Source organism: Anser anser, assembly GCF_964211835.1.
Source record: "Anser anser genome assembly, contig: HAP1_SCAFFOLD_296, whole genome shotgun sequence".
NCBI lineage: Eukaryota > Metazoa > Chordata > Aves > Anseriformes > Anatidae > Anser > Anser anser.
This window is the reverse complement of record NW_028153901.1, coordinates 188-26000: the sequence shown is the minus strand read 5'-3', so window position 1 is coordinate 26000 and position 25813 is coordinate 188. Positions and strand designations below refer to the sequence as shown.

General features: G+C 60.2%; 3 protein-coding genes across 7 annotated transcripts in view; 1 reads left to right on the top strand and 2 right to left on the bottom strand.

The window, feature by feature from the left end:
• LOC310891185 (uncharacterized protein) overlaps window positions 1-25555 on the bottom strand; it is a gene marked incomplete at its 5' end in the record, with an annotated part of 34669 nt that extends 9114 nt beyond the window's left edge. The window contains 18 exons of the mRNA XM_083853462.1: window positions 11040-11379; window positions 12398-13473; window positions 13834-13935; window positions 14025-14096; window positions 14567-14674; window positions 15683-15784; window positions 15874-15945; window positions 16416-16523; window positions 17538-17639; window positions 17999-18070; window positions 18370-18441; window positions 18879-18944; window positions 19251-19325; window positions 19722-21343; window positions 21416-21520; window positions 22129-22470; window positions 22836-23132; window positions 25415-25555. Of these exons, the coding sequence (XP_083709588.1) occupies window positions 13205-13473; window positions 13834-13935; window positions 14025-14096; window positions 14567-14674; window positions 15683-15784; window positions 15874-15945; window positions 16416-16523; window positions 17538-17639; window positions 17999-18070; window positions 18370-18441; window positions 18879-18944; window positions 19251-19325; window positions 19722-19830 (1329 nt within the window). The 3' untranslated portion in view covers window positions 11040-11379; window positions 12398-13204. Of the gene's footprint in view, window positions 11380-12397; window positions 13474-13833; window positions 13936-14024; window positions 14097-14566; window positions 14675-15682; window positions 15785-15873; window positions 15946-16415; window positions 16524-17537; window positions 17640-17998; window positions 18071-18369; window positions 18442-18878; window positions 18945-19250; window positions 19326-19721; window positions 21344-21415; window positions 21521-22128; window positions 22471-22835; window positions 23133-25414 lie in introns of the transcript that reaches the window.
• LOC310891188 (calponin-1-like) lies at window positions 1463-5055 on the top strand (the record flags this gene model as incomplete). 2 transcript variants are annotated; one of them, XM_083853467.1, is made up of 4 exons in its annotated part: window positions 1463-1868; window positions 3246-3367; window positions 3464-3530; window positions 4582-5055. In XM_083853467.1, the coding sequence occupies exons 1-4, from the start codon at window positions 1806-1808 to the stop codon at window positions 4606-4608; spliced, it is 279 nt and encodes a 92-aa protein (XP_083709593.1). In that variant the 5' UTR covers window positions 1463-1805. The 2 variants fall into 2 exon arrangements, with proteins under 2 accessions (XP_083709593.1, XP_083709592.1); XM_083853466.1 differs by lacking the exon at window positions 4582-5055 and adding an exon at window positions 3619-4149 and having other exon boundaries at window positions 1494-1868.
• Window positions 3912-8732, bottom strand: LOC310891189 (snRNA-activating protein complex subunit 2-like). 4 transcript variants are annotated; one of them, XR_014577473.1, is made up of 8 exons: window positions 8486-8716; window positions 7728-7847; window positions 7562-7627; window positions 6646-6816; window positions 5775-6071; window positions 5068-5409; window positions 4355-4459; window positions 3912-4282 (listed from the first exon to the last, which is right to left on the bottom strand). XR_014577473.1 is itself a non-coding variant. In XM_083853470.1 (5 exons), exons 1-5 carry the CDS (start codon window positions 8681-8683, stop codon window positions 6258-6260), a joined length of 576 nt encoding a protein of 191 aa, XP_083709596.1. In that variant the 5' UTR covers window positions 8684-8719; the 3' UTR covers window positions 6078-6257. The 4 variants fall into 4 exon arrangements, 3 of the variants coding, with proteins under 3 accessions (XP_083709596.1, XP_083709594.1, XP_083709595.1); XM_083853470.1 differs by lacking the exons at window positions 3912-4282; window positions 4355-4459; window positions 5068-5409; window positions 5775-6071 and adding an exon at window positions 6078-6278 and having other exon boundaries at window positions 8486-8719; XM_083853468.1 differs by lacking the exons at window positions 3912-4282; window positions 4355-4459; window positions 5068-5409; window positions 5775-6071 and adding an exon at window positions 6307-6548 and having other exon boundaries at window positions 8486-8724.
• Window positions 25556-25813: the final 258 nt, after the last annotated feature.

The following is a 25813-nucleotide window of genomic DNA, read 5'->3' as shown; positions in this document are numbered from 1 at the left end:
GGCGGCAGGGACCGGGACCCCCCCCGCCCCCACCCCCTGGGATTCCCCCCCGGCCGCCCCTCCCCCACCCATGGGACCCCCCCCCCCCCCCCCTCCCAGGACCCCGGCCCCCCCCCCCGGCCCTCCCCCACCCATGGGACCCCCCCGCCCGGGACCCCCTCGGCAAATGGCCCTGGGGGGGGCGGGGGGGGATGGCACCGGGAGGGGGGGTACGGGGGGGAGGGGGGGTACGGGAGGGGTACCGGAGGGGGGAGAGGGGGGTACCGGAGGGGGGAGGGGGGGTACCGGAGGGGGGCGCATTCCCCGCCCGTGACGAAGCGCCCCCGTCCCGCCCCGCCCCCCACACGCGGAGTCCGATCCGGTGACGGCACCGGGGGGGGGGGGTGGGGAGGGGGGGGTTGGGATGGACGGACAGGGGGACACGGGGATGGACAGGGATGGACAGAGGGACAGAGGGGGACAGACAGGGGGACACGGGGATGGACACGGGGATGGACAGAGGGGGAAGGACGGACAGAGGGACGGACAGGGATGGAGAGGGACAGACAGGGGGACGGACACGGGGACAGACGGGGACAGACGGGGATGGCGAGGGATGGACAGATGGACGGACAGAGGGACGGACACAGGGACGGATGGGGGACAGACGGGGATGGACAGAGGGACGGAGAGAGAGATGGACACAGGGACAGGGCGATGGAGAGGGACGGACGGACGGACAGAGGGACGGAGACGGATGGACACAGGGAGGGACGGGGGGATGGACAGAGGGATGGACAGGGATGGAGAGGGACGGACAGAGGGATGGACAGAGGGACAGGCAGGGGGATGGACAGAGGGATGGACACAGGGACGGACAGAGGGACGGAGAGGGCCTGACAGACAGACAGCGGGACGGACAGGACAGGAGGATGGGGAGAGGGACAGAGGGCCGGAGGGGGCCTGACGGACGGACAGACGGATGGACGGACAGAGGGCCGGACGGACGGACAGAGAGGGATGGACAGAGGGACGGAGGGGGCCTGACAGACGGACAGACGGACAGACGGATAGAGGGACGGACAGACAGAGGGCCGGACGGGACGGGGGGACGGACAGAGGGACGGACGACGGACAGAGAGGGATGGACAGAGGGACGGAGGGGGCCTGACAGACGGACAGAGGGACGGACAGACAGAGGGACGGACAGACAGAGGGACGGACGGACGGACGGAGGGACAGGGCGAGGGATGCCCGGGGGGGGCGGGCAGGGGAAGGGGGGACACCCGGACAGACGGACGGACAGACGGGGGGGGCTGAGGGGGGGTCGGGGGGGGAGACCCGGACCCCCCCCATCCCGGGATCCCCCCGCTAAATGTGGAAAAAATGACGCCATCGCCCCCCCCGCGGTGACGTCAGCGCGGCGGGAGGCGCCCATTGGCTGGCCCGGCCCCGCGCGGGGGGGCCCCGCGCCCGCCACCGACTTTTAAAAGTGGCGGCGGCGGCGCCGGGACCGGGACCGGACCGGGACCGGGACGAACCGAGCCGAGCCGAGCGGGGCCGAACCGAGCCGGGGCCGAACCGGAGCCGAACCGGAGCGAACCGGGCCAAACCGGAGCCGATCCGAACCGAACCGGGACCGAACCGGTACCGAATCAGCTCCGAACCGATCCGATCCGGGCCAAACCGGGTCAGCCCAGACCCAAACCGGGACCGAACCGGGCCAAACCGATCCGAACCGGGCTAAACCGGGCCGAACCGGGACCGAACCGGGCTAAACCGGACCGAACCGGACTAAACCGGGCCGAACCGGGCAAACCGAGGCGATGTCGAACGCCAACTTCAACCGCGGGCCGGCCTACGGGCTGTCGGCCGAGGTCAAGAACAAGGTGGGCGGAACCGAACCGGGCCCAACCGGGCCCAACCGGGCCGGGGGGGGGTCGGGGGGTCGAGGGGGGGGGGCGGGGAACCGGGATTCCCGGGGCTGGTCCGGGGCTGGCGCTGTCCCTGGTGCTGCCGGGTCGCGGGTGGGGACACGGGGCTGGGGGGGAAGGGGCCGGGGGGGGGACTCCAAAGACGCCCCCCCCGCCCCTCCCCCCCGACCCCCATGACGCCCCCCGACCCCAAATAACGCCCCCCCGTGCTCCCCCCGACTCCAATAACGCCCCCCCGAACCCGACGATGCCCCCCGTGCCTCCCCTGACCCCAATAACGCCCCCCCGACCCCAATGATGCCCTCCGTTCCCCCCCGACCCCAATAACGGCCCCCCCCCGGCCCCAACGACGCCCCCCGTGCCCCCCCCCAAGCCGTGCCTCAGTTTCCCCACGGGGAATCGGGGGGGGGGTAGAAGGGAGGGGGGGGGTCCGCGCCGTTTCCCTCCCCCGCCGCCTCCGCGGGGGGGTTCGGGAAGGGTTAAGCGGCGGGGGGGGGGCCCTGGGTGGCCGGGGGGGGGGGCGGCGGGCCCCCCCCCGGCCCCGCCGCGAGCCCTTATAAGGCGTCGGAGCGCGGCGGCGGCCCCGGGGCTATATATGGGCAAGGGCTCGGAGGGCCGGGGGGGGCGGCAGCACCGGGCCCGTCGCCGGGCCCCCCCCCTCGGTGCGCCCTCCCCCCCCGTGGGGCACCCGGAGGGATCCAGCCCCCCTCCTCCACCCCCCCCCCCCGCAGTAGGGGGCTGGGGACTGCCTCTGCCTGCACCCCCCCCACACCCGGGGGTGTCCCCGTGTCCCCCATGTCCCCCCCTCCAAGTGATGTCCCTGAGCCCCCGTGGCCCCCTCGACCCCAAATAACGCCCCCCCCGTGCCCCCCTCGACCCCAGTGATGTCCCCCCCGGAACCCCCCCACCCGGGGGTGTCCCCATGTTCCCCACATTCCCCCCCCCCCCCGATGATGTCCCTGAGCCCATCACGTCTCCCCCGTGCGCCCCCCCCACCCCACTGACACTCCCCATGGCCCCCCTGACCCCACTGACGCCCCCGTGACCCCCCAAATAACGCCCCCCACTGACGCCCCCCACTGATGTTCACCCCAACCCCAATGATGTCCCTCATGCCCCTCCCCAAATGACACCCCCTGTGGCCCCCCCCGGCCCCACTGACGCCCCCCAATGACGCCACCGCCCCCAAATAAAGCCCCCCGTGCCCCCCCCGACCCCAATGACGCCCCTCCTGACCCCAATAACACCCCCCATGCCTCCCGCTGATGTCCGCTGATGCCCCCCCCGTGCCCCCTCTCCCCATAACGCCCCCCCCCCCCGTGCCCCCCCCAGCTGGCGCAGAAGTACGACCCGCAGCGGGAGCGCGAGCTGCGCGCCTGGATCGAGGGGGCCACCGGGCGCCGCATCGGGGACAACTTCATGGACGGCCTCAAGGACGGCGTCATCCTCTGCGAGTACGACCCCCCCCCCCAAAAAAAAAACACCCCCCCCCGACCCTATCCAAGGGGTCACGGCCCCCCTGTGACCCCCCCATGGTGACCCCGTCCCAGGCTCATCAACAACCTGCAGCCCGGCTTGGTGCAGAAGGTGAACGACCCCGTGCAGAACTGGCACAAGGTGAGGGGGGGACCATAAAAAGCCGGGGGGGGGGCCATAAAAAGCCGGGGGGGGCATAAAAAAAAACCGGGGTTGGTGTCTGCGGCAGCTGGAGAACATCGGGAACTTCCTGCGGGCCATCACGCGCTACGGGGTGAAGCCCCACGACATCTTCGAGGCCAACGACCTGTTTGAGAACACCAACCACACGCTCTCCTTCCACCTTTTTTCTTCTCCTTCACCTCTCCAACCTGCTCTTCCCACCGTCGTGCCCTCCTCGATGCTCCTGGCATCCCTTTTCTTCCCCATCCCTCTCTCACTCTGTCTCAGCCTCTGTCCATGCTTTCATTTTTCACTCACACTGTTTGTCTCTCCATTTCATTTCTCACCCTTTCTCACTCCTTTCTTTTTCCTCACAATTTCCATTTTTATTTCTGGTCTTTCTTCATTTTCTCTTTCACAATCACCCTTCCCGACAACGTCCATGTCTCCTCCCTCCCCTCTACCACGTGAAACGACCCCTTTCTACTTCTTTCATCCTCCCAGGAACCGTTTCTTGCTTTGTTTTCCCACAGGTGAGCACCTGTTTGGCTGCACACCAGTCTTTTGGGATGCGTCTTCAGCAGGGAGCGGTCTTTAGGGGGTGGAATCGCCCACAGCATCTTCCTCTCATTAGTGTTCCTCATACTTATTCTCCTCCTGAAGGGTGTGTGGGGATCTGGCGTGCAGCTGGGAGATCCCGGCAGGGCTGGCTCCAGACAGGAACGAGGCGTCTGCGGGAAGGAGCGAGGTGGGTGGTGGGGAGCCCAAAGGTGGGGCGATTCCCCCCTCAGCTCAGGGTGTACCTTTGGTTCTCCCCCGGGCCCAGAAGAAGAGGAGGATGAGGCTGTTGATGGTGAGGAAGCAGCCGCCCACAACCAGGAGCCGTAGAAGAAGGAAGCAGCTCTTCCCTGCAAGAGGGTGGGACAGGTTAGGAGATGTAGACACAGTTCATGCGTGCTGACGGAGGGAAGGCTGTGAGCATCGTTCCGCCACCATCTCTCTTTCCCTTTCCCCACCCCTCCGTCTCCAGGCATTCTGCTCAGGTCCTGAGTGCTGAACACCCAAAGACTTTCCCCGCTTGCTTGGCTCTGCAGGAGGCACTGAGAAATTTGGGAACAATGGCTCGGGAGGCCAAGGAGAGGCTGCTGAGCCATAAAGGTGGACAGAGGGATGCTCGATACTTGTTTGGGGTGGTTGGGGTGGTGGAAGGGCTGAGAGGGAGGGAGAGGTGGGTGCAAGACTGGGTGGGCTGAGTCATGGACAGAAGGATGGTGATCGGATAGATAGAGCAGCTGCCCGGTGCAAAAATCAGCTAGTTTGGAGAGGAACGTACAGGGACTGGAATGGAATCGTTTCAGGAAAAAATGGAGAGAGGGAGGGACAGACGGATGGACAGATGGAGAGAGGGATGGTTTAATGGGCTGGTTACTGGATGGATGGATGGGTGGATGGATGGATGGGTTGGTGGTGGATGGACTGACAGATTGTTAGGTGGGTGGATGGATGGCCAGCTCACCTTTCTTTTGGGCATTTATACTGATAGACACGGCTTGGCTTGTGAAGGACGGGATCCACCTCTCAGGCTTTTCTTCCTCATACTTGCAGGTAAAGTTTCCACTCTGTTGGGGACCAGCACGTGGGAGCTGGAGGACCATGGAAGTCCTTAAATTGCCCCCGTGATCTGCTGCATTGTCCTCAGAGCCTTCTGTCGTAGGGAGGACCTCTTGGCCATCCCTGTAGAAGTGAAACCTCCGTACAGTGGCGTCTCCAGGGGCCTTACAGATGATGCTCAGGAGATCTCCTGCCATCACCTCTCCCAGCGGGGACTCCACCATCAGCAGGGGCTGGGGAAGGTGGTCTGAGAAAAGGGGAGGAATAAATGGAGACGTAGCAATAAGGACAGCACAAACGGATCTCCAGTTGTTTGCCTTCCCACTGCATGCAGCAAAGCTTGGGATTGTAGGCTTCCTGCCACGACATGAGAAGAGCGCCAGTGGCAGCCACCTTCCAGACCATGCTGGTCCCAGAAAGATAAATCCTCCACCCAGAAATCCTACTGATTTTGGCGATGGGCTGGGTTAAACCACAAAGCCCACCAATCCTGATTTCCAGGTGAGTTGTCACATTGCGGGGCGATAGCTGACACCCACGTTTGGGCATCTGAATAGTTCTCAGAGAGGAGGGAGAAAGCAGAGAGAAAGATAAAGAAATCACACAGCTCACCTCCAATCTTGATCACCAGTTTTTCGCTGGTTGGGGATATGAGCTGCTTCCGACCTCGCTTGAGGGAATAGCTGCAGAAATGAGGCCCCCTGTGTTGCATTCGGGAGAGGACGAACTCAAACGTGTAGTTATTCGTCGAGCTAAATCCTGAAACTGCCCAGCCAGCCTCGCCAAAAATTTGGTACGTCAGCTTCCCAGTGATGCTGGGGGGAGTGGTGCACACCAGCGTGACAGCGTCTCCAAAGAAATATTCCTTCTGTCCCTGCAGCACCCAGAGGGTCGGGGCAGGGACTGCGGCTGGGGGATAGAGAGGGAGACAGGCAGGGGGGACGGAGGTGAGGTGCAAGGAGCAGAGGCAGAAGGGACTAACTCCACGCAAATAAAAGAAACTGGCTTTCATTTCAAGGAATACAATAAAGCACAGAGGGGACCTCGTAAAGCAGAAATGTCTCTGGGCTAGGACTCATTTTATCTCCTTGGGATTCAGCACAAGGTTGCGTCCCGCTGCGGGAAGTGATGAAAGAAAGGAGACTGCAAAAACCCTTTCCACACCCTGGGCAGCTTTGCCATGCCGGCAGAAATGTCCTTAATGTGCTTTCAAGCAATTTTATTTTTTTTTGCTGCAACTTGGTAATTTATGAAAATAGGAAATGGGGAAGGGGGGTTGAAAAGGCTAAGGGTGAAGGGTAAAACCCGTCGCTGATGCTCCTCCACAGCAGCCACTGGGAAAACACGTTTGGTCTCCACCTCCCTACCTGCCCCCAGCTGCAAACCCTACAAAAATACCATTGACCCACACCCAAAATAGGAGGAGCAGGTGTGGGAAGGAGAGGGCCGGGAAGGGCTTGGGTCTCAAGGGGTTTCCACTCACCACCAGTGTGTTGACACGAGGCAGGACCTCAACAAAGTGAGATAACGAAAAATCCCCAGCACCCAATTTCACCACTGGGTTGTTATGGGGAGGGGGAATGAGGCTGAGGGTCTCCCAGACAGTCACACCTGTGGGACCCCAAATCCAGCCGTGCCCCCAGCAGCTCAGCCCCTGTTTAAGGAGACCCCAGAGGAGTTACCTTCCTCGGAGACCATCTGGCGATGTTAAGGCCCCCCCCCCCCCAGATTACTAAGACTCCCCCTCCCCAAGCCATTAAGGACCCTCCCTTTTAACCCCATTTTATCCCCCAATTTAACCCCCCCCACTTTACCCCCACCCCCCCACTTTACCCCCAGCCCCCCCATTTTAACCCCAGCCCCCCCCATTTTAACCCCCTTTAACCCCAACCCCCCCGTTTAACCCCCCCGTTTTACCCCCAACCCCCCAAATTTTCCCCCAACCCCCCCAATTTACTCCCCCTTTACCCCCAACCCCCCCCATTTTACCCCCAGCCCCCCATTTTACCCCCCCATTTTACCCCCACCCCCCCCATTTTACCCCCCCCCACTTTATCCCCAACCCCCCCCCCACTTTACCCTCACCCCCCTTGTCCCACCCCCCCCAATTTGGGCTCCCCCATTTAACCCCCCCCCTCATTTTACACCCAACCCCCCCACTTTACCCCACCCCCCCATTTTACCCCCGGTCCCCCCCCCCAATTTACCCCCAGCCCCCATTTAACCCCCCCATTTTACCCTCACCCCCCTAATTTGAAACCCCCAACTTACCCCTGAAACCCCCAACTTACCCCTGAACCCCCCCAATTTACCCCCGACCTCCCCCAATCTACCCCCACCCCCCCATTTACCCCCACCCCCCCCACTTTTACCCCCCCCCATTTTTTACCCCCCCCCACCTGCGAAAATGCCGCCGCCGCCTCCTCCACGCCCTCCGCCAGCGTCTGTGCCAGCTCCAGCCACACCTGGAGGGGGGGGGAGGCGAAAACCCACAAATATGACCCCCCCGTGTCCCCCCCCCACCCAAAAAATCGTGTCCCCCCCCCTGGGGCGGGGGGTCCTCACCTCGATGGGGGCCGGGCGCCGGGCGCGGCGGCGCCGCTGCTCCTCCAGGCAGGCGCGGTGCTGGGTGCCCACGGCCTCGCGCGCCGCCCGGCCCCGCAGCCGCGACACCAGGCCGAGGATCTTTGCCGGGGGGGGGGGCACAGGAATTAGGGACCCCCCCCTCAAATACCCCATAGCCCCCCCCCAAAAATATCCCGTAGTTCCAGCCCCCGGGAGCTGCCACCCACCCCGACCCCGTAGGACCCACTGATATGCCCCCCCCCCCATTGCCACCCCAAAACCCCCCGTTGCCCCCCCCCGTGTACCCCCAGCCCCCCCCCGTGCACCCCCCCCATCCCCATGTACCCCCCCATTTCCCCCCGGTGCACCCCCAGACCCCCCCCCATCCCACTGTACCCCCCCCTTGGCCCCCCCATGTACCTTGGGGTACGCAGGGACCCAGGACCCCCCCGGGGACCCCCCCAAGCCCCCTCCCCGAGGAATTGGGGACCCAGGACCCCTTCCAACCCCCCCCCAAGGACCCCCCCGTGTTATTAAGGACCACCCCCCCCCCCACGGGCATATTAAGGGACCCCCCCCAAGCCATTAAGGACCCTCTCCAGGAGTCCCCCCCCCTCCCCAAGCCCCCCCCCCCCCCAGATTACTAAGGCCCCCCCCAAGCCATTAAGGACCCTCCCTGAGACCCCCCCAAGCATATTAAGGACCCCCCCCGGGCCATTAAGCCCCCCCCAGGCCATTAAGCCCCCCCCCGGGCCCACCTCGGCCTCGCTCCGCCGGGGGAGGCTCTCCCGCAGCGGCCGGGCCTGGAGCTCCGGGAGGCCGAGGGCGGCCTGGGCCCGCAGCGCCGCCAGCAGCGATCGCTTCTCCCGCAGCGACCAGGCCGCGGCCCGGGGCCTCCCCGCCGGGGCCTCGGCGAAGCGGGCCGGGACCAGGCGGGGCCGGGGGGGAGGCTTCATGGCGCGGGGAGATGGCGTCAGGGCGACGAAACGGGGTGGAAACGGGGGGAGCTGGGAGGGAACGGCCCGCCGGGGGGTGCTGGGAGATGTGGTTCGGGGGGGGAGGAGAAAGGGACAGCAGGTCTACCCAAAGGCTGCTGCTGGGAGGCTTCATTAGGGGCGTAATTAGGGTTAGGGTCGGGGTTGTTTGGAGAGAGAAGGCGCAGGGTCCCGTTGTGTGGGGGGGTTGTGTAAAGGCTCCCCAAGGGAGATCAGGTCTACCCAAAGGCTTCTGCTGGGAGGCTTAATTAGGGGTGTAATTAGGGTTAGGGTCAGGGTTGTTTGGAGAGAGAAGGCGCAGAGTCCTGTTGTGTGTGGGGCTGTGTAAAGGCTCCCAAAGGGAGGTCAGGTCTACCCAAAGGCTGCTGCTGGGAGGCTTAATTAGGGGCGTAATTAGGGTTAGGGTCGGGGTTGTTCAGAAAGAAGGCGCAGGGTCCTGTTGTGTGTGGGGTTGTGTAAAGGCTCCCCAAGGGAGATCAGGTCTACCCAAAGGCTTCTGCTGGGAGGCTTAATTAGGGGCGTAATTAGGGTTACATTTAGGGTAGTTTGGAGAGAGAGAAGGCGCAGGGTCCCGTTGTGTGGGGGGGTTGTGTAAAGGCTCCCCAAGGGAGATCAGGTCTACCCAAAGGCTTCCGTTGGGAGGCTTAATTAGGGGCGTAATTAGGGTTAGGGTCAGGGTTGTTTGGAGAGAGAAGGCGCAGAGTCCTGTTGTGTGTGGGGCTGTGTAAAGGCTCCCAAAGGGAGGTCAGGTCTACCCAAAGGCTTGGGTTGGGAGGCTTAATTAGGAGTGTAATTAGGGTTAGGGTCGGGGTTGTTCAGAAAGAAGGCGCAGAGTCCTGTTGTGTGTGGGGTTGAGTAAAGGCTCCCAAAGGGAGGTCAGGTATACCCAGTGGATTCCGTTGGGTGGCTTAATTAGGGGCGTAATTAGGGTTAGGGTCAGGGTTGTTTGGAGAGAGAGAAGGCGCAGAGTCCTGTTGCGTGTGGGGCTGTGTAAAGGCTCCCAAAGGGAGGTCAGGTCTACCCAAAGGCTTGGGTTGACAGGCTTAATTAGGGGTGTAATTAGGGTTAGGCTTAATATCCTGGGGGGGGGGTTGGGGGGGTCCCAGGGAGGATCCTTAATGGCTTGGGGGGGGGGGGTCTTAGTGGCTATGGGGGGGGCCTTAATTAGGGTTAGGGTCTGGAGAGAGAGAAGGCGCAGAGTCCTGTTGTGTGGGGTTGCATAAAGGCTCCCCAGGGGAGTTCAGGTGTACCCAAAGGCTTCGGAATGGGGGCACTTTTTGATGGGAGAATCGGGGGACTGCTCCACGGCACTCGTCTCTCCCTTCCACTCAAGAGCGCCTTGCAGACGGCTGCTGGGCACCTGCAGTGGCACCGTGCTGGTACAAAAGTAAGCGTGTGTGGAGCATGCTGCGATCTACCTCTTCCTTAGTGACCTGCAGCGACTGGAGGGGGCTGAGGCAATGAAGCTCCGTGCTGTTCCCTCGGGCCCCCAGAGAGAAGAGATCAGCGCCTGCCCCTCCACTCCCCTCCTCAGGAAGCTGAGGGCCGCCGTGAGGCCTCCCCTCAGTCGCCTCTTTCTACCTCTAGTCTTAATAGCTGTTGTTCCACTCAGGATGGTAGTGCAGCAAAAAGAAGTATATTACACACTGTTTGCATGATGTAAAGAAATAAATAAAAAACACCACAATCTGGTAAAAACTGAGCTGAGCCTGTCCTTTAAAAAGGGGAGAATATGCTACGGAAAGGAAGAGCTGTCTTTGTAATTGCTCAGCCACTCAATCTTGCTATCGTCACCAGTGAAAAGCCGTTCTCCCCGTGTGCTGTGCCCTCGTGAAACCCCCCTCCCCAGAGCAGAGCATCCAGCTGTGGGGCCCAGCACAAGGGAGACTTGGGCAATGAGCTGGGATTTTTTTCTTCTACCCCTTGAGGAGAGCTGAGCCGTGGGAGCGTTGGCATGGGGCGCCCTGGCCAAAATCGGCCATCCGTGCAGGGTCAGGACCTGAGGAGGGCTGGCTGTGGGGAGCCTGGCCTCGGCCCAGGATCAGGAAGGGCCCGCGCTTGTGTGTGGCTGCGGCACTGCCAGTTTGAGCAGGGGGTTCTCGGGTGAGCGCTGTGCAGGGTCGCTGCCGCGCTCACAGCCCTTCTGTCTGCTCCTGCTGTGCTGCTCCCCAGCTCCCTTCCCCTGCGTTCCCTGCATGGTGGGCACAGTCTGGCTGACCCCCAGCACCGAGGACCCTCAGGCTTACTTCTCGATCAGTCACAAAGTCCTGCTGTGGGTTCCTGGGTGTCGCTGTACATAAGACCCGGACTGCTGTGCTGTATTATTCAATATTTATTGAAAGTGTGGCCAAGGCTGCACCCCGGGGGGGCCTGCCCCAGCCCTTGGAGGAGGTTGGGGGGGGCCGTGGGGGCGGCGTCTGTGCCCACGAGGACTGGTGGGTACTGGGCCGGTCGTGCACCTTCCACTGATCCGCTGCCGGGCGTGGGGGCCGTGGAGGCCGGGCTGGTGGCAGGCGGGCCGCTCTTCCAGGCACTGATGGTGGCCGCTGGCGTCGGGCCTGGCTCTCAGGCGTACCACGGTGGTCAGGCTGCCTGTACGGGCTCACGGAGCGGCTGCGGGTGTCAATGTCTGGGCTGCCTGGGCTGCGGCGAGGCGCCTGCGGAGACAGGAACTTGCTGAGGCCGTGCTGCGGCTGCGGTGCCAGGCGGGTGCGAGGCAGCAGGGTGCAGGCACCCGGCTGTGCATGAGCTGTGGGCACACAGTGCTCTGTGCAGAAAACAGGGTGCCCTGTGCCCTCGGCTGGGACTCTGCTCCCCTCCACATCCTGCCCCAGCTTGTCTCCTCCCCAGCGCCTCGCCAGCCATCCTGACCTGCCTGCTCTGCACGTGCTGTCCCAGCAAGAAGACCTGGCCCCCGCAGAGACAGGGGTCCACAGCCGGGCTCAGCACGACCGGGTCCCAACAGCCACCGGCTGCCCTTTTTCAGAGCGCCTTGCAAGGACCAGTACTCAGCTCCCTGCCCGGCCCTGGCCCTGGCCCAACAAGGTGACGGCCTCGGCTCCCTGTTCGGGGAGGTGCTGCCCATCCGCTCTTTGGGATGTGTAATTAAACACACAAGCTCTGTGTGTGCTGAGGACACGCACGCTGGCAGCGCTCAGGTGCGGCTGTGACACACCGACTGCCCCTCTCCAAGGCAATGCCCGCAGCTGGCAGGGCTCATCCCCATGCTCCCAGTAGCTGGCACACCTTGGCTGAGGCGGACACCTGCAATTCAGGGCATCCCAGAACAGGGTGCCTTGTGCTGGGGGGGAACTGGCACTGCTGCGCTTCTCTCTCTGATGGCACCCTCTCTCAGCTCCTGCATTTCTCTTCCTGACCTCGCTTTGCCTACGGCTGTCCCTGGCTCTGCTCTTGCTGCGGAAGGGCCAAGCTTCGCTAAGACCAGCAACAGAAAAATGGGCTCCAGAACAGAATGCCCAGGAATTAGAGGCCACCTAAAGCACTGGACAGCAGAAATTTCAGAAGAGTCTGGTCAAAAACTAACTGCTCACTTCACAATACGCTAACGACAACTGCTTCCTGGCTGGCAGCAGCCACATAATAACGTTGACAAAGATACGGTAACGAATTTGGGAGGGGGAGAGGAGGAGAGGGAGCGGGGGAACAACAACTCACTGATTTTTATGCCTCCAACGCCGGATAAGCACGCACGCAGCACACAACTATCAAAAACAGGAGGGGAGCCGAGAATGCCACAGTGCCTGCTATCCAGGAACTTAGGAAATATTGGCGCTTCGCAGTGTTTGCATTGTTCTCCCCATCCACGCCTGCAAGAACAATTGTGGACATTGCTGTGTCCTGCGCACTACTGGTAATCTCACCGGAGGTCTGACATTGCCAGGAAGTGTTCTGTTTCATTTGGTTAGCATCTTTGAGCAAGTGAAAATCCTCAGGCCGCAATGCTTCCTGAGGTTCAGCAGAAGCTGGGGAATCTGCCAAAGGCACTGCAACTCAAGGCACTCTGGAGCCTCCCTTTTGCCTCTCAGCTTTGTTTTCCCTCCATCCTTTGTTTCCCCTGCCATAATGCTGAGGGCCCAGTGTCTCAGGTTTGCTTCCCCAGCTCTTTGGAGTTCTAAAAGTTCTTAGGCGCTTGCCCACCTTCGCTGCTCGAGGCACACTCGGAGCCTTAGGGACAAAACTGAACAAAATTCGGGAGCCCAGGAGTGCCAGTGAGGCAGTGCCCTGTTTGCACTGGGTCAGGGCATCACTCTGGGCCTCAGCTCACAGGAGGGGTCCCGTTTCCCATCGTCTGCTCAATGGGCTTCTGACGGCCTCGTTCCCCCAAAAGCAAGGTTCCAAAATCCCTGGGAACTGGGTGCGCTGGGAGGTGACCCCTCTCTAACCACAGCCACAGAGCTTTGTGAGCGTCTCTCCGCTGCACTGCTCTCACATGCTGTCACAGCCCGGGGAAGACAGCCATCCTCAGGGAGCCACTCCTGCCTTCCTCTGCAACACTTGCTGCCTACTGACACTCTTGGGTTTGGCTGCTGACATGAGCTGCAAGAGCGGGTACCAGGGCAAGAACCTGCACACGCATGCTGGTTCTGGTTGGTGACAGCGGATGACCAAGAAACAGCCTTTATCTGGTGGGGCAGTTGACTTCACTGGCTCTGTCCTTTTGCCAGGGAGCGGCAGCGTGCGACCGCTTCCTCGCCAAAGCACCTCCGTCAGCACAGTCTGTCTAACCAGCCCTTTAGAAAGAAAGCAGGACAGTGTGACTACAAGGAACTGCTCCTCCTTGAACCATATTCTGGGCACAGCTGCAAGCACACACCAGTTGCTGCTGGCTGGATACCAATGTTTGCACGGAACAGCTCGGACCACTTATGGTAGTGCTGGGCTAGCAGCTGCCCCTGGGACACGGCGTGACCCACAAGCGGCAGCAGAGGCTCTCGGCCTTCTCTGGCGCTCACCAGTGCCTGCCAGGTGTGAAATTGAGTGTCTCCGCTCTGATCCATCCCTTCCTGCTGTGCAGGTTACGGTGTGTCCACACATGGATTTAGAACCTCAGCTTCCCAAGTCTTATGGCGGACAGAGTGAAATATACCCACCAGGTGCTGCCTCCTCTAACTCCTTTATGAGATCCTCTATGATGTCAGGGGATGTTGGGGAAGATTTTCTTATTTCAGCATTGTCCTTTGCTCTTAGAGGACCTGAACAGAAAGTAGGAAGTTAACTTTGGCACCAGTGCAATTTGGAGAAGCAGGGCTTAGTTTGTGAAGTCAGTGAAATGACTTCCCACCCCTGGGATACCAGCTGGGCTCCAGCGCAGGAAGCAGCCGAGGGTCTGGCAAAGCCCTCCCTGGGGACACTTCTGCAACCAAAGCCCCGTGAGAAGTTTCTGTCACATCGACACCTACATCAGTAGCTCTATGGCAGTGCCCTGTTTGCACTGGGTCAGGGCATCACTCTGGGCCTCAGCTCACAGGAGGGGTCCCGTTTCCCATCGTCTGCTCAATGGGCTTCTGACGGCCTCGTTCCCCCAAAAGCAAGGTTCCAAAATCCCTGGGAACTGGGTGCGCTGGGAGGTGACCCCTCTCTAGCCACAGCCACAGAGCTTTGTGAGCGTCTCTCCGCTGCACTGCTCTCACATGCTGTCACAGCCCGGGGAAGACAGCCATCCTCAGGGAGCCACTCCTGCCTTCCTCTGCAACACTTGCTGCCTACTGACACTCTTGGGTTTGGCTGCTGACATGAGCTGCAAGAGCGGGTACCAGGGCAAGAACCTGCACACGCATGCTGGTTCTGGTTGGTGACAGCGGATGACCAAGAAACAGCCTTTACCTGGTGGGGCAGTTGACTTCACTGGCTCTGTTCTTTTGCCAGGGAGCGGCAGCGTGCGACCGCTTCCTCGCCAAAGCACCTTCTTCGGCACAGTCTCTCTAACCAGCCCTTTAGAAAGAAAGCAGGACAGTGTGACCCTAAGGAACCGCTCCTCCTTTCGAGGACGGTATCTTTGAAAGGTAGTGCTTCTCAAAAGACATCCCTAAAGTTTAGAAGCTACGGCCTGGGCTTCTGGGGGAGGTACTCACTACTCCAAACAACATGTCATTCACAAAGAAAAATCTAAGTGTTCGACTCCTGGCAGTCTACCAGCACAGACAGCAAAATCTGGCCTGCTGCGAGACCAGGAGATTGCAGGAGATCTTCTTGTTCACATCGCACATAGTGCATTTTTGGCACACTGCAAGATGTTGCTCAATTCGTGCCTTCAAAGAGGACAGAAAAAAGCTGCATCCAGTTCAGAGGCAGGAACAGCCCTTCTGAGAAGCATGTCCATCCCATCATGCTGACTCCATCCCATGGGAAGGGCAAGAGTCACACACATCAGGCTGAGCCGCAAGCTCTTGAACCATGTTGTGGGCACAGTTGTGGGCATCAGGGAAGAGCCCACAGTCCCCAAACAAGAGGAGAAGCACAGCCAAGTCATTTGAAACCCAACTAGAATTGGACAGCTAAATCAGCTGAAACTGAGGTAAGCGCCAAGGGTGCTTTTCCCCTGCAGTGACATGTGTCTCCCGGCAAATGAGACAGCAAGGACTGCTTGGGCTGTGCCTCCTGCCTTGAACTCGCCCAGCTGCAAGCAGCGCTGTGCAGGAGCTGAACACAAGTTCAGCAGAAGCCCTTTGCTGCTGGCTGGATACCAATGTTTGCACGGAACAGCTCGGACCACTTATGGTAGTGCTGGGCTAGCAGCTGCCCCTGGGACACGGCGTGACCCACAAGCGGCAGCAGAGGCTCTCGGCCTTCTCTGGCGCTCACCAGTGCCTGCCAGGTGTGAAATTGAGTGTCTCCGCTCTGATCCATCCCTTCCTGCTGTGCAGGTTACGGTGTGTCCACACATGGATTTAGAACCTCAGCTTCCCAAGTCTTATGGCGGACAGAGTGAAATATACCCACCAGGTGCTGCCTCCTCTAACTCCTTTATGAGATCCTCTATGATGTCAGGGGATGTTGGGGAAGATTTTCTTATTTCAGCATTGTCCTTTGCTCTTAGAGGACCTGAACAGAAAGTAGGAAGTTAACTTTGGCACCAGTGCAATTTGGAGAAGCAGGGCTTAGTTTGTGAAGTCAGTGAAATGACTTCCCACCCCTGGGATACCAGCTGGGCTCCAGCGCAGGAAGCAGCCGAGGGTCTGGCAAAGCCCTCCCTGGGGACACTTCTGCAACCAAAGCCCCGTGAGAAGTTTCTGTCACATCGACACCTACATCAGTAGCTCTATGGCAGTGCCCTGTTTGCACTGGGTCAGGGCATCACTCTGGGCCTCAGCTCACAGGAGGGGTCCCGTTTCCCATCGTCTGCTCAATGGGCTTCTGACGGCCTCGTTCCCCCAAGAGCAAGGTTCCAAAATCCCTGGGAACTGGGTGCGCTGGGAGGTGACCCCTCTCTAGCCACAGCCACAGAGCTTTGTGAGCGTCTCTCCGCTGCACTGCTCTCACGTGCTGTCACAGCCCGGGGAAGACAGCCATCCTCAGGGAGCCACTCCTGCCTTCCTCTGCAACACTTGCTGCCTACTGACACTCTTGGGTTTGGCTGCTGACATGAGCTGCAAGAGCGGGTACCAGGGCAAGAACCTGCACACGCATGCTGGTTCTGGTTGGTGACAGCGGATGACCAAGAAACAGCCTTTACCTGGTGGGGCAGTTGACTTCACTGGCTCTGTTCTTTTGCCAGGGAGCGGCAGCGTGCGACCGCTTCCTCGCCAAAGCACCTTCTTCGGCACAGTCTCTCTAACCAGCCCTTTAGAAAGAAAGCAGGACAGTGTGACCCTAAGGAACCGCTCCTCCTTTCGAGGACGGTATCTTTGAAAGGTAGTGCTTCTCAAAAGACATCCCTAAAGTTTAGAAGCTACGGCCTGGGCTTCTGGGGGAGGTACTCACTACTCCAAACAACATGTCATTCACAAAGAAAAATCTAAGTGTTCGACTCCTGGCAGTCTACCAGCACAGACAGCAAAATCTGGCCTGCTGCGAGACCAGGAGATTGCAGGAGATCTTCTTGTTCACATCGCACATAGTGCATTTTTGGCACACTGCAAGATGTTGCTCAATTCGTGCCTTCAAAGAGGACAGAAAAAAGCTGCATCCAGTTCAGAGGCAGGAACAGCCCTTCTGAGAAGCATGTCCATCCCATCATGCTGACTCCATCCCATGGGAAGGGCAAGAGTCACACACATCAGGCTGAGCCGCAAGCTCTTGAACCATGTTGTGGGCACAGTTGTGGGCATCAGGGAAGAGCCCACAGTCCCCAAACAAGAGGAGAAGCACAGCCAAGTCATTTGAAACCCAACTAGAATTGGACAGCTAAATCAGCTGAAACTGAGCTGAAACTAAGCGCCAAGGGTGCTTTTCCCCTGCAGTGACATGTGTCTCCCGGCAAATGAGACAGCAAGGACTGCTTGGGCTGTGCCTCCTGCCTTGAACTCGCCCAGCTGCAAGCAGCGCTGTGCAGGAGCTGAACACAAGTTCAGCAGAAGCCCTTTGCTGCTGGCTGGATACCAATGTTTGCACGGAACAGCTCGGACCACTTATGGTAGTGCTGGGCTAGCAGCTGCCCCTGGGACACGGCGTGACCCACAAGCGGCAGCAGAGGCTCTCGGCCTTCTCTGGCGCTCACCAGTGCCTGCCAGGTGTGAAATTGAGTGTCTCCGCTCTGATCCATCCCTTCCTGCTGTGCAGGTTACGGTGTGTCCACACATGGATTTAGAACCTCAGCTTCCCAAGTCTTATGGCGGACAGAGTGAAATATACCCACCATGTGCTGCCTCGTCTAACTCCTTTATGAGATCCTCTACGATGTCAGGGGATGTTGGGGAAGATTTTCTTATTTCAGCATTGTCCTTCGCTCTTAGAGGACCTGAACAGAAAGTAGGAAGTTAACTTTGGCACCAGTGCAATTTGGAGGACCAGGGCTTCGTTTGTGAAGTCAGTGAAATGACTTCCCACCCCTGGGATACCAGCTGGGCTCCAGCGCAGGAAGCAGCCGAGGATCTGGCAAAGCCCTCCCTGGGGACACTTCTGCAACCAAAGCCCCGTGAGAAGTTTCTGTCCCAGCGCCATCTACATCAATAGCTCGGTAGGAGAGCATACCAGGGCTCGTGCCTTGACAGGGCACACACACGTGCCGGTCTATACCCTCCCACCTGCAGAGATGCCTGGCTGACGTTTGGGCTTTGAGCTGGCAGCTCTCAAAGGAAGTCAAAAGCCACAACTTACCCAGGCCATCTCCCAGAGCTTCAGTCCTGGAACCCATCTGGGAGCCTGGATCACCTTCGCCTTCGGTCCCATCTGTAAACACAAGTGGAGTCCCTCCTGTGAACTACGCCAACATACTCCTTCTGACCAGAGTGACAGAGAATGCGGTTCAAAGAGGGGACTGCTCCACGGCACTCGTCTCTCCCTGCCACTCCAGAGCATCTTGCAAACAGTTGCTGGGTGCCTGCAGTGGCACCGTGCTGGTACAAACTAAGCGTGCGTGGAGCTGCCCGGAGAAGGGCCCTCCCCGTGCCCACCCCAGGTCTCAACTCAAGCGCAAGGTGCCTGCTGGCTCTGCAGCATCTAGATGCTCCTGCCTTCCGCTGACTTACCTGGCAGATTAACCTGAGGCTCGTGGTCCACATCAGGCTGAGGTGTCGAGTAGCCAGAGCCTACGAGAACTGCTGCAATCAAGCACAGAAGAGAAACATTCCCCGTGCATGGTGTGATCTACCTCTTCCTTAGTGACCTGCAGCGACTGGAGGGGGCTCAGGCAAGGATGTGGGACCCAGACACGAGCCAGGATTTCCAAAGCCGCAAAGGGGCCTGCTGAGCTGGAGGCTCCCTCTTGGCCTCTTCCCAAATCCTCTCTCCAGGCTGTGCGCAACACCCCGCAGGGACCACGCCGCCAAAGATGTGGCCCCTCAGGTGTTTCTTACGGGAAGATCTCTGCTGGACACAAAGGAAGACCCCACTGCAGGGGGAGCGTGCAGACCCCGGGAAAAATGATCATCCATGTTTGTCATGGAGAAGCCCCCTGGCCAGTGAGCAGCTGAACCCTTGCTGAGCTAGCTCAACAAACCCTTAACAAACAGCAAGGAAATGAACACGGACAACTTACCACCTGGGGGACCCATACTGGCAGGCTCAGGAGCAGGATTCCATGGAGGCACTTGACCAGTACTGCCTGTGGGCACAAGTGGGATCAGACACAGGTAAGGGGAGCTTCCATTGCCTCTTGGGGCCTGCCTCTTCCTCAGTGACCGGGAGGCACTGGCTGGGGCTCAGGTAATGACATGGCCCAAACAGGAAGAAAAGCCTGGGTTCTTCCCTCTCTGTGGAGAGGGGCAGGGGTGGCATCTCTCCAAGTGAAGAAATATTCAGGGCTCATTTGTGCAAGCCCCCTCACGGCACAAACGCGCTTGGAAGACCCTGAATAAACTATTACAGCCCATTAGCCATCTTCCTTCAAGGAAGCACACTCGCAACGTACCTCGGGGATCCTCCTGAGGCTCCAAACCGTGATCCAGCTGAGAAGCTGGATATCGAGAGCCAACATCGTCATCATCTAAAATCAAGCAGAGATGAGAGACGTTGCCATGGCATGCTGTGCTCTCCCTCTTCCCCAGCACCCTGCAGTGACTGAGGGGGCTGAGGCAATGTCACGGGACAAAGATGCAGGTGGAAATTTCCCAAGAGGGGCCAGCGGCCTCAGCCCCACAGGGGCTCAGACCCGGGCTTCTCGGCCCCAGCGCCGCTCCCGGCCCCCCCGGCAGGAAACAACCCCGCAGCAGCCACGGCCCCACCGTGCCACCCTGCGGGGCTTCTGCCTCCTGCCTGCCCCCTGCCCGCGGTGCCCGCCCGGCCCTGCTGCCATCCCGTCCCCGTCCCCTCCATCCATACGCGTGCCGCGCAGCACCATGCCGCCCAGGGTTTGGTGTTGGCCCCGGCCCTGCCCACCCACCTGCTCCCGGTGGTCGCCATGGCGCAGCCTGGGCACCCCGGGCACACAGGGCCACCAGGAGGAGGAAGAGGACGCAGGCAGGGGCCGTGGCTCCCCACACTCGCACCATGCTTCCACCACCGCCGCTGCAGCTGCAGCTACTGCTGCTGTCAGGACCGGTGCGGAGCAGTGCCTGTGGGCTGGCCCAGCGTCACAATGGGGTGTCGGGATGTCACGGCCCAGCACTGCATCACCGAGAGGTATTGTGACCTCGCAGCCCTCCCGGTGTCACGGAGCAGCGTTGGGACCTCATGGCCCGGCAGCACGCTCCCTCCCCTCTATCGATTCTTTCTCATCCACTGCTGGCTGCCGGGGGCTGAGGGCATGGCAGAAAGAGGCTGGAGGGGAAGGAAGGCTGCGAGGTGGAGATAAGGCCGCGGAGGACAGGAGAGAGCGGTTCCGCTATCCTCATATCTCACAGCCTCATACTGCCCCAAAGTCGCTCTGTATCCCATCGGCAGGGTCGCCATCTCCTTCCTGCCCCCATATCCCTCCCCAGCAGCCTGCCGTATCCCCAAAGCCCCCTGTCCTTAGTGCCATCCATAGCCAGATTTCCCAGCGCGCCCCCATCAGCTCAGGTTCCCATATTGATCACGCAGCTTCCCCACATCCCTGCATTCCCCTCATATCCAGTGCTGGTGGCATGCCATATCCCATAGCCCCGCACATGCCCCAAATATCCACCACTCACTCCTTAACGTCCCACCCCAATATCCCCCCAGTTCCCTGTACGCCACCCCCAGGGGCTCAAATGCCACCTCCACATTTTCACACGTTCCCAGTCTCTGCATTTCCAGCATCCTCCTATTGCAGCCCCACAGCTCCCACGTATATGGGCTATGGGACATTCCCCTCCAAAAGCCCAAACACCAGAGCCCCCAGCCACCCACCCCACCTGCAGCGGCTCTCCCACCCCTCCCTGGATGCCCTAACATCCCTAACACACCGGGACAACCAGGCGAGGTGACAGCGGTGGCCATCCAGTTAATGACCCGCACAAGGGCTTGTTCTGATTTGGGGGCTCTCCTTCCACCTTTTTTCTTCTCCTTCACCTCTCCAACCTGCTCTTCCCACCGTCGTGCCCTCCTCGATGCTCCTGGCATCCCTTTTCTTCCCCATCCCTCTCTCACTCTGTCTCAGCCTCTGTCCATGCTTTCATTTTTCACTCACACTGTTTGTCTCTCCATTTCATTTCTCACCCTTTCTCACTCCTTTCTTTTTCCTCACAATTTCCATTTTTATTTCTGGTCTTTCTTCATTTTCTCTTTCACAATCACCCTTCCCGACAACGTCCATGTCTCCTCCCTCCCCTCTACCACGTGAAACGACCCCTTTCTACTTCTTTCATCCTCCCAGGAACCGTTTCTTGCTTTGTTTTCCCACAGGTGAGCACCTGTTTGGCTGCACACCAGTCTTTTGGGATGCGTCTTCAGCAGGGAGCGGTCTTTAGGGGGTGGAATCGCCCACAGCATCTTCCTCTCATTAGTGTTCCTCATACTTATTCTCCTCCTGAAGGGTGTGTGGGGATCTGGCGTGCAGCTGGGAGATCCCGGCAGGGCTGGCTCCAGACAGGAACGAGGCGTCTGCGGGAAGGAGCGAGGTGGGTGGTGGGGAGCCCAAAGGTGGGGCGATTCCCCCCTCAGCTCAGGGTGTACCTTTGGTTCTCCCCCGGGCCCAGAAGAAGAGGAGGATGAGGCTGTTGATGGTGAGGAAGCAGCCGCCCACAACCAGGAGCCGTAGAAGAAGGAAGCAGCTCTTCCCTGCAAGAGGGTGGGACAGGTTAGGAGATGTAGACACAGTTCATGCGTGCTGACGGAGGGAAGGCTGTGAGCATCGTTCCGCCACCATCTCTCTTTCCCTTTCCCCACCCCTCCGTCTCCAGGCATTCTGCTCAGGTCCTGAGTGCTGAACACCCAAAGACTTTCCCCGCTTGCTTGGCTCTGCAGGAGGCACTGAGAAATTTGGGAACAATGGCTCGGGAGGCCAAGGAGAGGCTGCTGAGCCATAAAGGTGGACAGAGGGATGCTCGATACTTGTTTGGGGTGGTTGGGGTGATGGAAGGGCTGAGAGGGAGGGAGAGGTGGGTGCAAGACTGGGTGGGCTGAGTCATGGACAGAAGGATGGTGATCGGATAGATAGAGCAGCTGCCCGGTGCAAAAATCAGCTAGTTTGGAGAGGAATGTACAGGGACTGGAATGGAATCGTTTCAGGAAAAAATGGAGAGAGGGAGGGACAGACGGATGGACAGATGGAGAGAGGGATGGTTTAATGGGCTGGTTACTGGATGGATGGATGGGTGGATGGATGGATGGGTTGGTGGTGGATGGACTGACAGATTGTTAGGTGGGTGGATGGATGGCCAGCTCACCTTTCTTTTGGGCATTTATACTGATAGACACGGCTTGGCTTGTGAAGGACGGGATCCACCTCTCAGGCTTTTCTTCCTCATACTTGCAGGTAAAGTTTCCACTCTGTTGGGGACCAGCACGTGGGAGCTGGAGGACCATGGAAGTCCTTAAATTGCCCCCGTGATCTGCTGCATTGTCCTCAGAGCCTTCTGTCGTAGGGAGGACCTCTTGGCCATCCCTGTAGAAGTGAAACCTCCGTACAGTGGCGTCTCCAGGGGCCTTACAGATGATGCTCAGGAGATCTCCTGCCATCACCTCTCCCAGCGGGGACTCCACCATCAGCAGGGGCTGGGGAAGGTGGTCTGAGAAAAGGGGAGGAATAAATGGAGACGTAGCAATAAGGACAGCACAAACGGATCTCCAGTTGTTTGCCTTCCCACTGCATGCAGCAAAGCTTGGGATTGTAGGCTTCCTGCCACGACATGAGAAGAGCGCCAGTGGCAGCCACCTTCCAGACCATGCTGGTCCCAGAAAGATAAATCCTCCACCCAGAAATCCTACTGATTTTGGCGATGGGCTGGGTTAAACCACAAAGCCCACCAATCCTGATTTCCAGGTGAGTTGTCACATTGCGGGGCGATAGCTGACACCCACGTTTGGGCATCTGAATAGTTCTCAGAGAGGAGGGAGAAAGCAGAGAGAAAGATAAAGAAATCACACAGCTCACCTCCAATCTTGATCACCAGTTTTTCGCTGGCTGGGGATATGAGCTGCTTCCGACCTCGCTTGAGGGAATAGCTGCAGAAATGTGGCCCCCTGTGTTGCATTCGGGAGAGGACGAACTCAAACGTGTAGTTATTCGTCGAGCTAAATCCTGAAACTGCCCAGCCAGCCTCGCCAAAAATTTGGTACGTCAGCTTCCCAGTGATGCTGGGGGGAGTGGTGCACACCAGCGTGACAGCGTCTCCAAAGAAATATTCCTTCTGTCCCTGCAGCACCCAGAGGGTCGGGGCAGGGACTGCGGCTGGGGGATAGAGAGGGAGACAGGCAGGGGGGACGGAGGTGAGGTGCAAGGAGCAGAGGCAGAAGGGACTAACTCCACGCAAAGAAAAGAAACTGGCTTTCATTTCAAGGAATACAATAAAGCACAGAGGGGACCTCGTAAAGCAGAAATGTCTCTGGGCTAGGACTCATTTTATCTCCTTGGGATTCAGCACAAGGTTGCGTCCCGCTGCGGGAAGTGATGAAAGAAAGGAGACTGCAAAAACCCTTTCCACACCCTGGGCAGCTTTGCCATGCCGGCAGAAATGTCCTTAATGTGCTTTCAAGCAATTTTATTTTTTTTTGCTGCAACTTGGTAATTTATGAAAATAGGAAATGGGGAAGGGGGGTTGAAAAGGCTAAGGGTGAAGGGTAAAACCCGTCGCTGATGCTCCTCCACAGCAGCCACTGGGAAAACACGTTTGGTCTCCACCTCCCTACCTGCCCCCAGCTGCAAACCCTACAAAAATACCATTGACCCACACCCAAAATAGGAGGAGCAGGTGTGGGAAGGAGAGGGCCGGGAAGGGGTTGGGTCTCAAGGGGTTTCCACTCACCACCAGTGTGTTGACACGAGGCAGGACCTCAACAAAGTGAGATAACGAAAAATCCCCAGCACCCAATTTCACCACTGGGTTGTTATGGGGAGGGGGAATGAGGCTGAGGGTCTCCCAGACAGTCACACCTGTGGGACCCCAAATCCAGCCGTGCCCCCAGCAGCTCAGCCCCTGTTTAAGGAGACCCCAGAGGAGTTACCTTCCTCGGAGACCATCTGGCGATGTTAAGGCCCCCCCCCCCCCCAGATTACTAAGACTCCCCCTCCCCAAGCCATTAAGGACCCTCCCTTTTAACCCCATTTTATCCCCCAATTTAACCCCCCCCACTTTACCCCCACCCCCCCATTTTACCCCCGGTCCCCCCCCCCCCAATTTACCCCCAGCCCCCCCCATTTTAACCCCCCTTTAACCCCAACCCCCCAAATTTTCCCCCAACCCCCCCAATTTACTCCCCCTTTACCCCCAACCCCCCCACTTTACCCCACCCCCCCATTTTACCCCTGGTCCCCCCCCCCAATTTACCCCCAGCCCCCATTTAACCCCCCCCATTTTACCCTCACCCCCCTCATTTGAAACCCCCAATTTACCCCTGAACCCCCCCAACTTACCCCTGAACCCCCCCAATTTACCCCCGACCTCCCCCAATCTACCCCCACCCCCCCATTTACCCCCACCCCCCCCACTTTTACCCCCCCCCCATTTTTTACCCCCCCCCCACCTGCGAAAACGCCGCCGCCGCCTCCTCCACGCCCTCCGCCAGCGTCTGTGCCAGCTCCAGCCACACCTGGAGGGGGGGGGAGGCGAAAACCCACAAATATGACCCCCCCGTGTCCCCCCCCCACCCAAAAAATCGTGTCCCCCCCCCTGGGGCGGGGGGTCCTCACCTCGATGGGGGCCGGGCGCCGGGCGCGGCGGCGCCGCTGCTCCTCCAGGCAGGCGCGGTGCTGGGTGCCCACGGCCTCGCGCGCCGCCCGGCCCCGCAGCCGCGACACCAGGCCGAGGATCTTTGCCGGGGGGGGGCACAGGAATTAGGGACCCCCCCTCAAATACCCCATAGCCCCCCCCCAAAAATATCCCGTAGTTCCAGCCCCCGGGAGCTGCCACCCACCCCGACCCCGTAGGACCCACTGATATGCCCCCCCCCCATTGCCACCCCAAAACCCCCCGTTGCCCCCCCCCGTGTACCCCCAGCCCCCCCCGTGCACCCCCCCATCCCCATGTACCCCCATTTCCCCCCGGTGCACCCCCAGACCCCCCCATCCCATTGTACCCCCCCATTGCCCCCCCCATGTACCTTGGGGTACGCAGGGACCCGGGACCCCCCCGGGGACCCCCCCAAGCCCCCTCCCCGAGGAATTGGGGACCCAGGACCCCTTCCAACCCCCCCCCAAGGACCCCCCCGTGTTATTAAGGACCACCCCCCCCCCCACGGGCATATTAAGGGACCCCCCCCCCAAGCCATTAAGGACCCTCTCCAGGAGTCCCCCCCCCCCCCCAGATTACTAAGGCCCCCCCCCAAGCCATTAAGGACCCTCCCTGAGACCCCCCCAAGCATATTAAGGACCCCCCCCCGGGCATTAAGCCCCCTTCCCCCCCCCCGGGATATTAAGGACCCCCCCCGGGCCATTAAGCCCCCCCCGGGATATTAAGGACCCCCCCCCCGGGCCATTAAGCCCCCCCCGGGATTTTAAGCCCCCCCCGGGCCCACCTCGGCCTCGCTCCGCCGGGGGAGGCTCTCCCGCAGCGGCCGGGCCTGGAGCTCCGGGAGGCCGAGGGCGGCCTGGGCCCGCAGCGCCGCCAGCAGCGATCGCTTCTCCCGCAGCGACCAGGCCGCGGCCCGGGGCCTCCCCGCCGGGGCCTCGGCGAAGCGGGCCGGGACCAGGCGGGGCCGGGGGGGAGGCTTCATGGCGCGGGGAGATGGCGTCAGGGCGACGAAACGGGGTGGAAACGGGGGGAGCTGGGAGGGAAACGGCCCGCCGGGGGGTGCTGGGAGATGTGGTTCGGGGGGGAGGAGAAAGGGACAGCAGGTCTACCCAAAGGCTGCTGCTGGGAGGCTTCATTAGGGGCGTAATTAGGGTTAGGGTCGGGGTGTTTGGAGAGAGAAGGC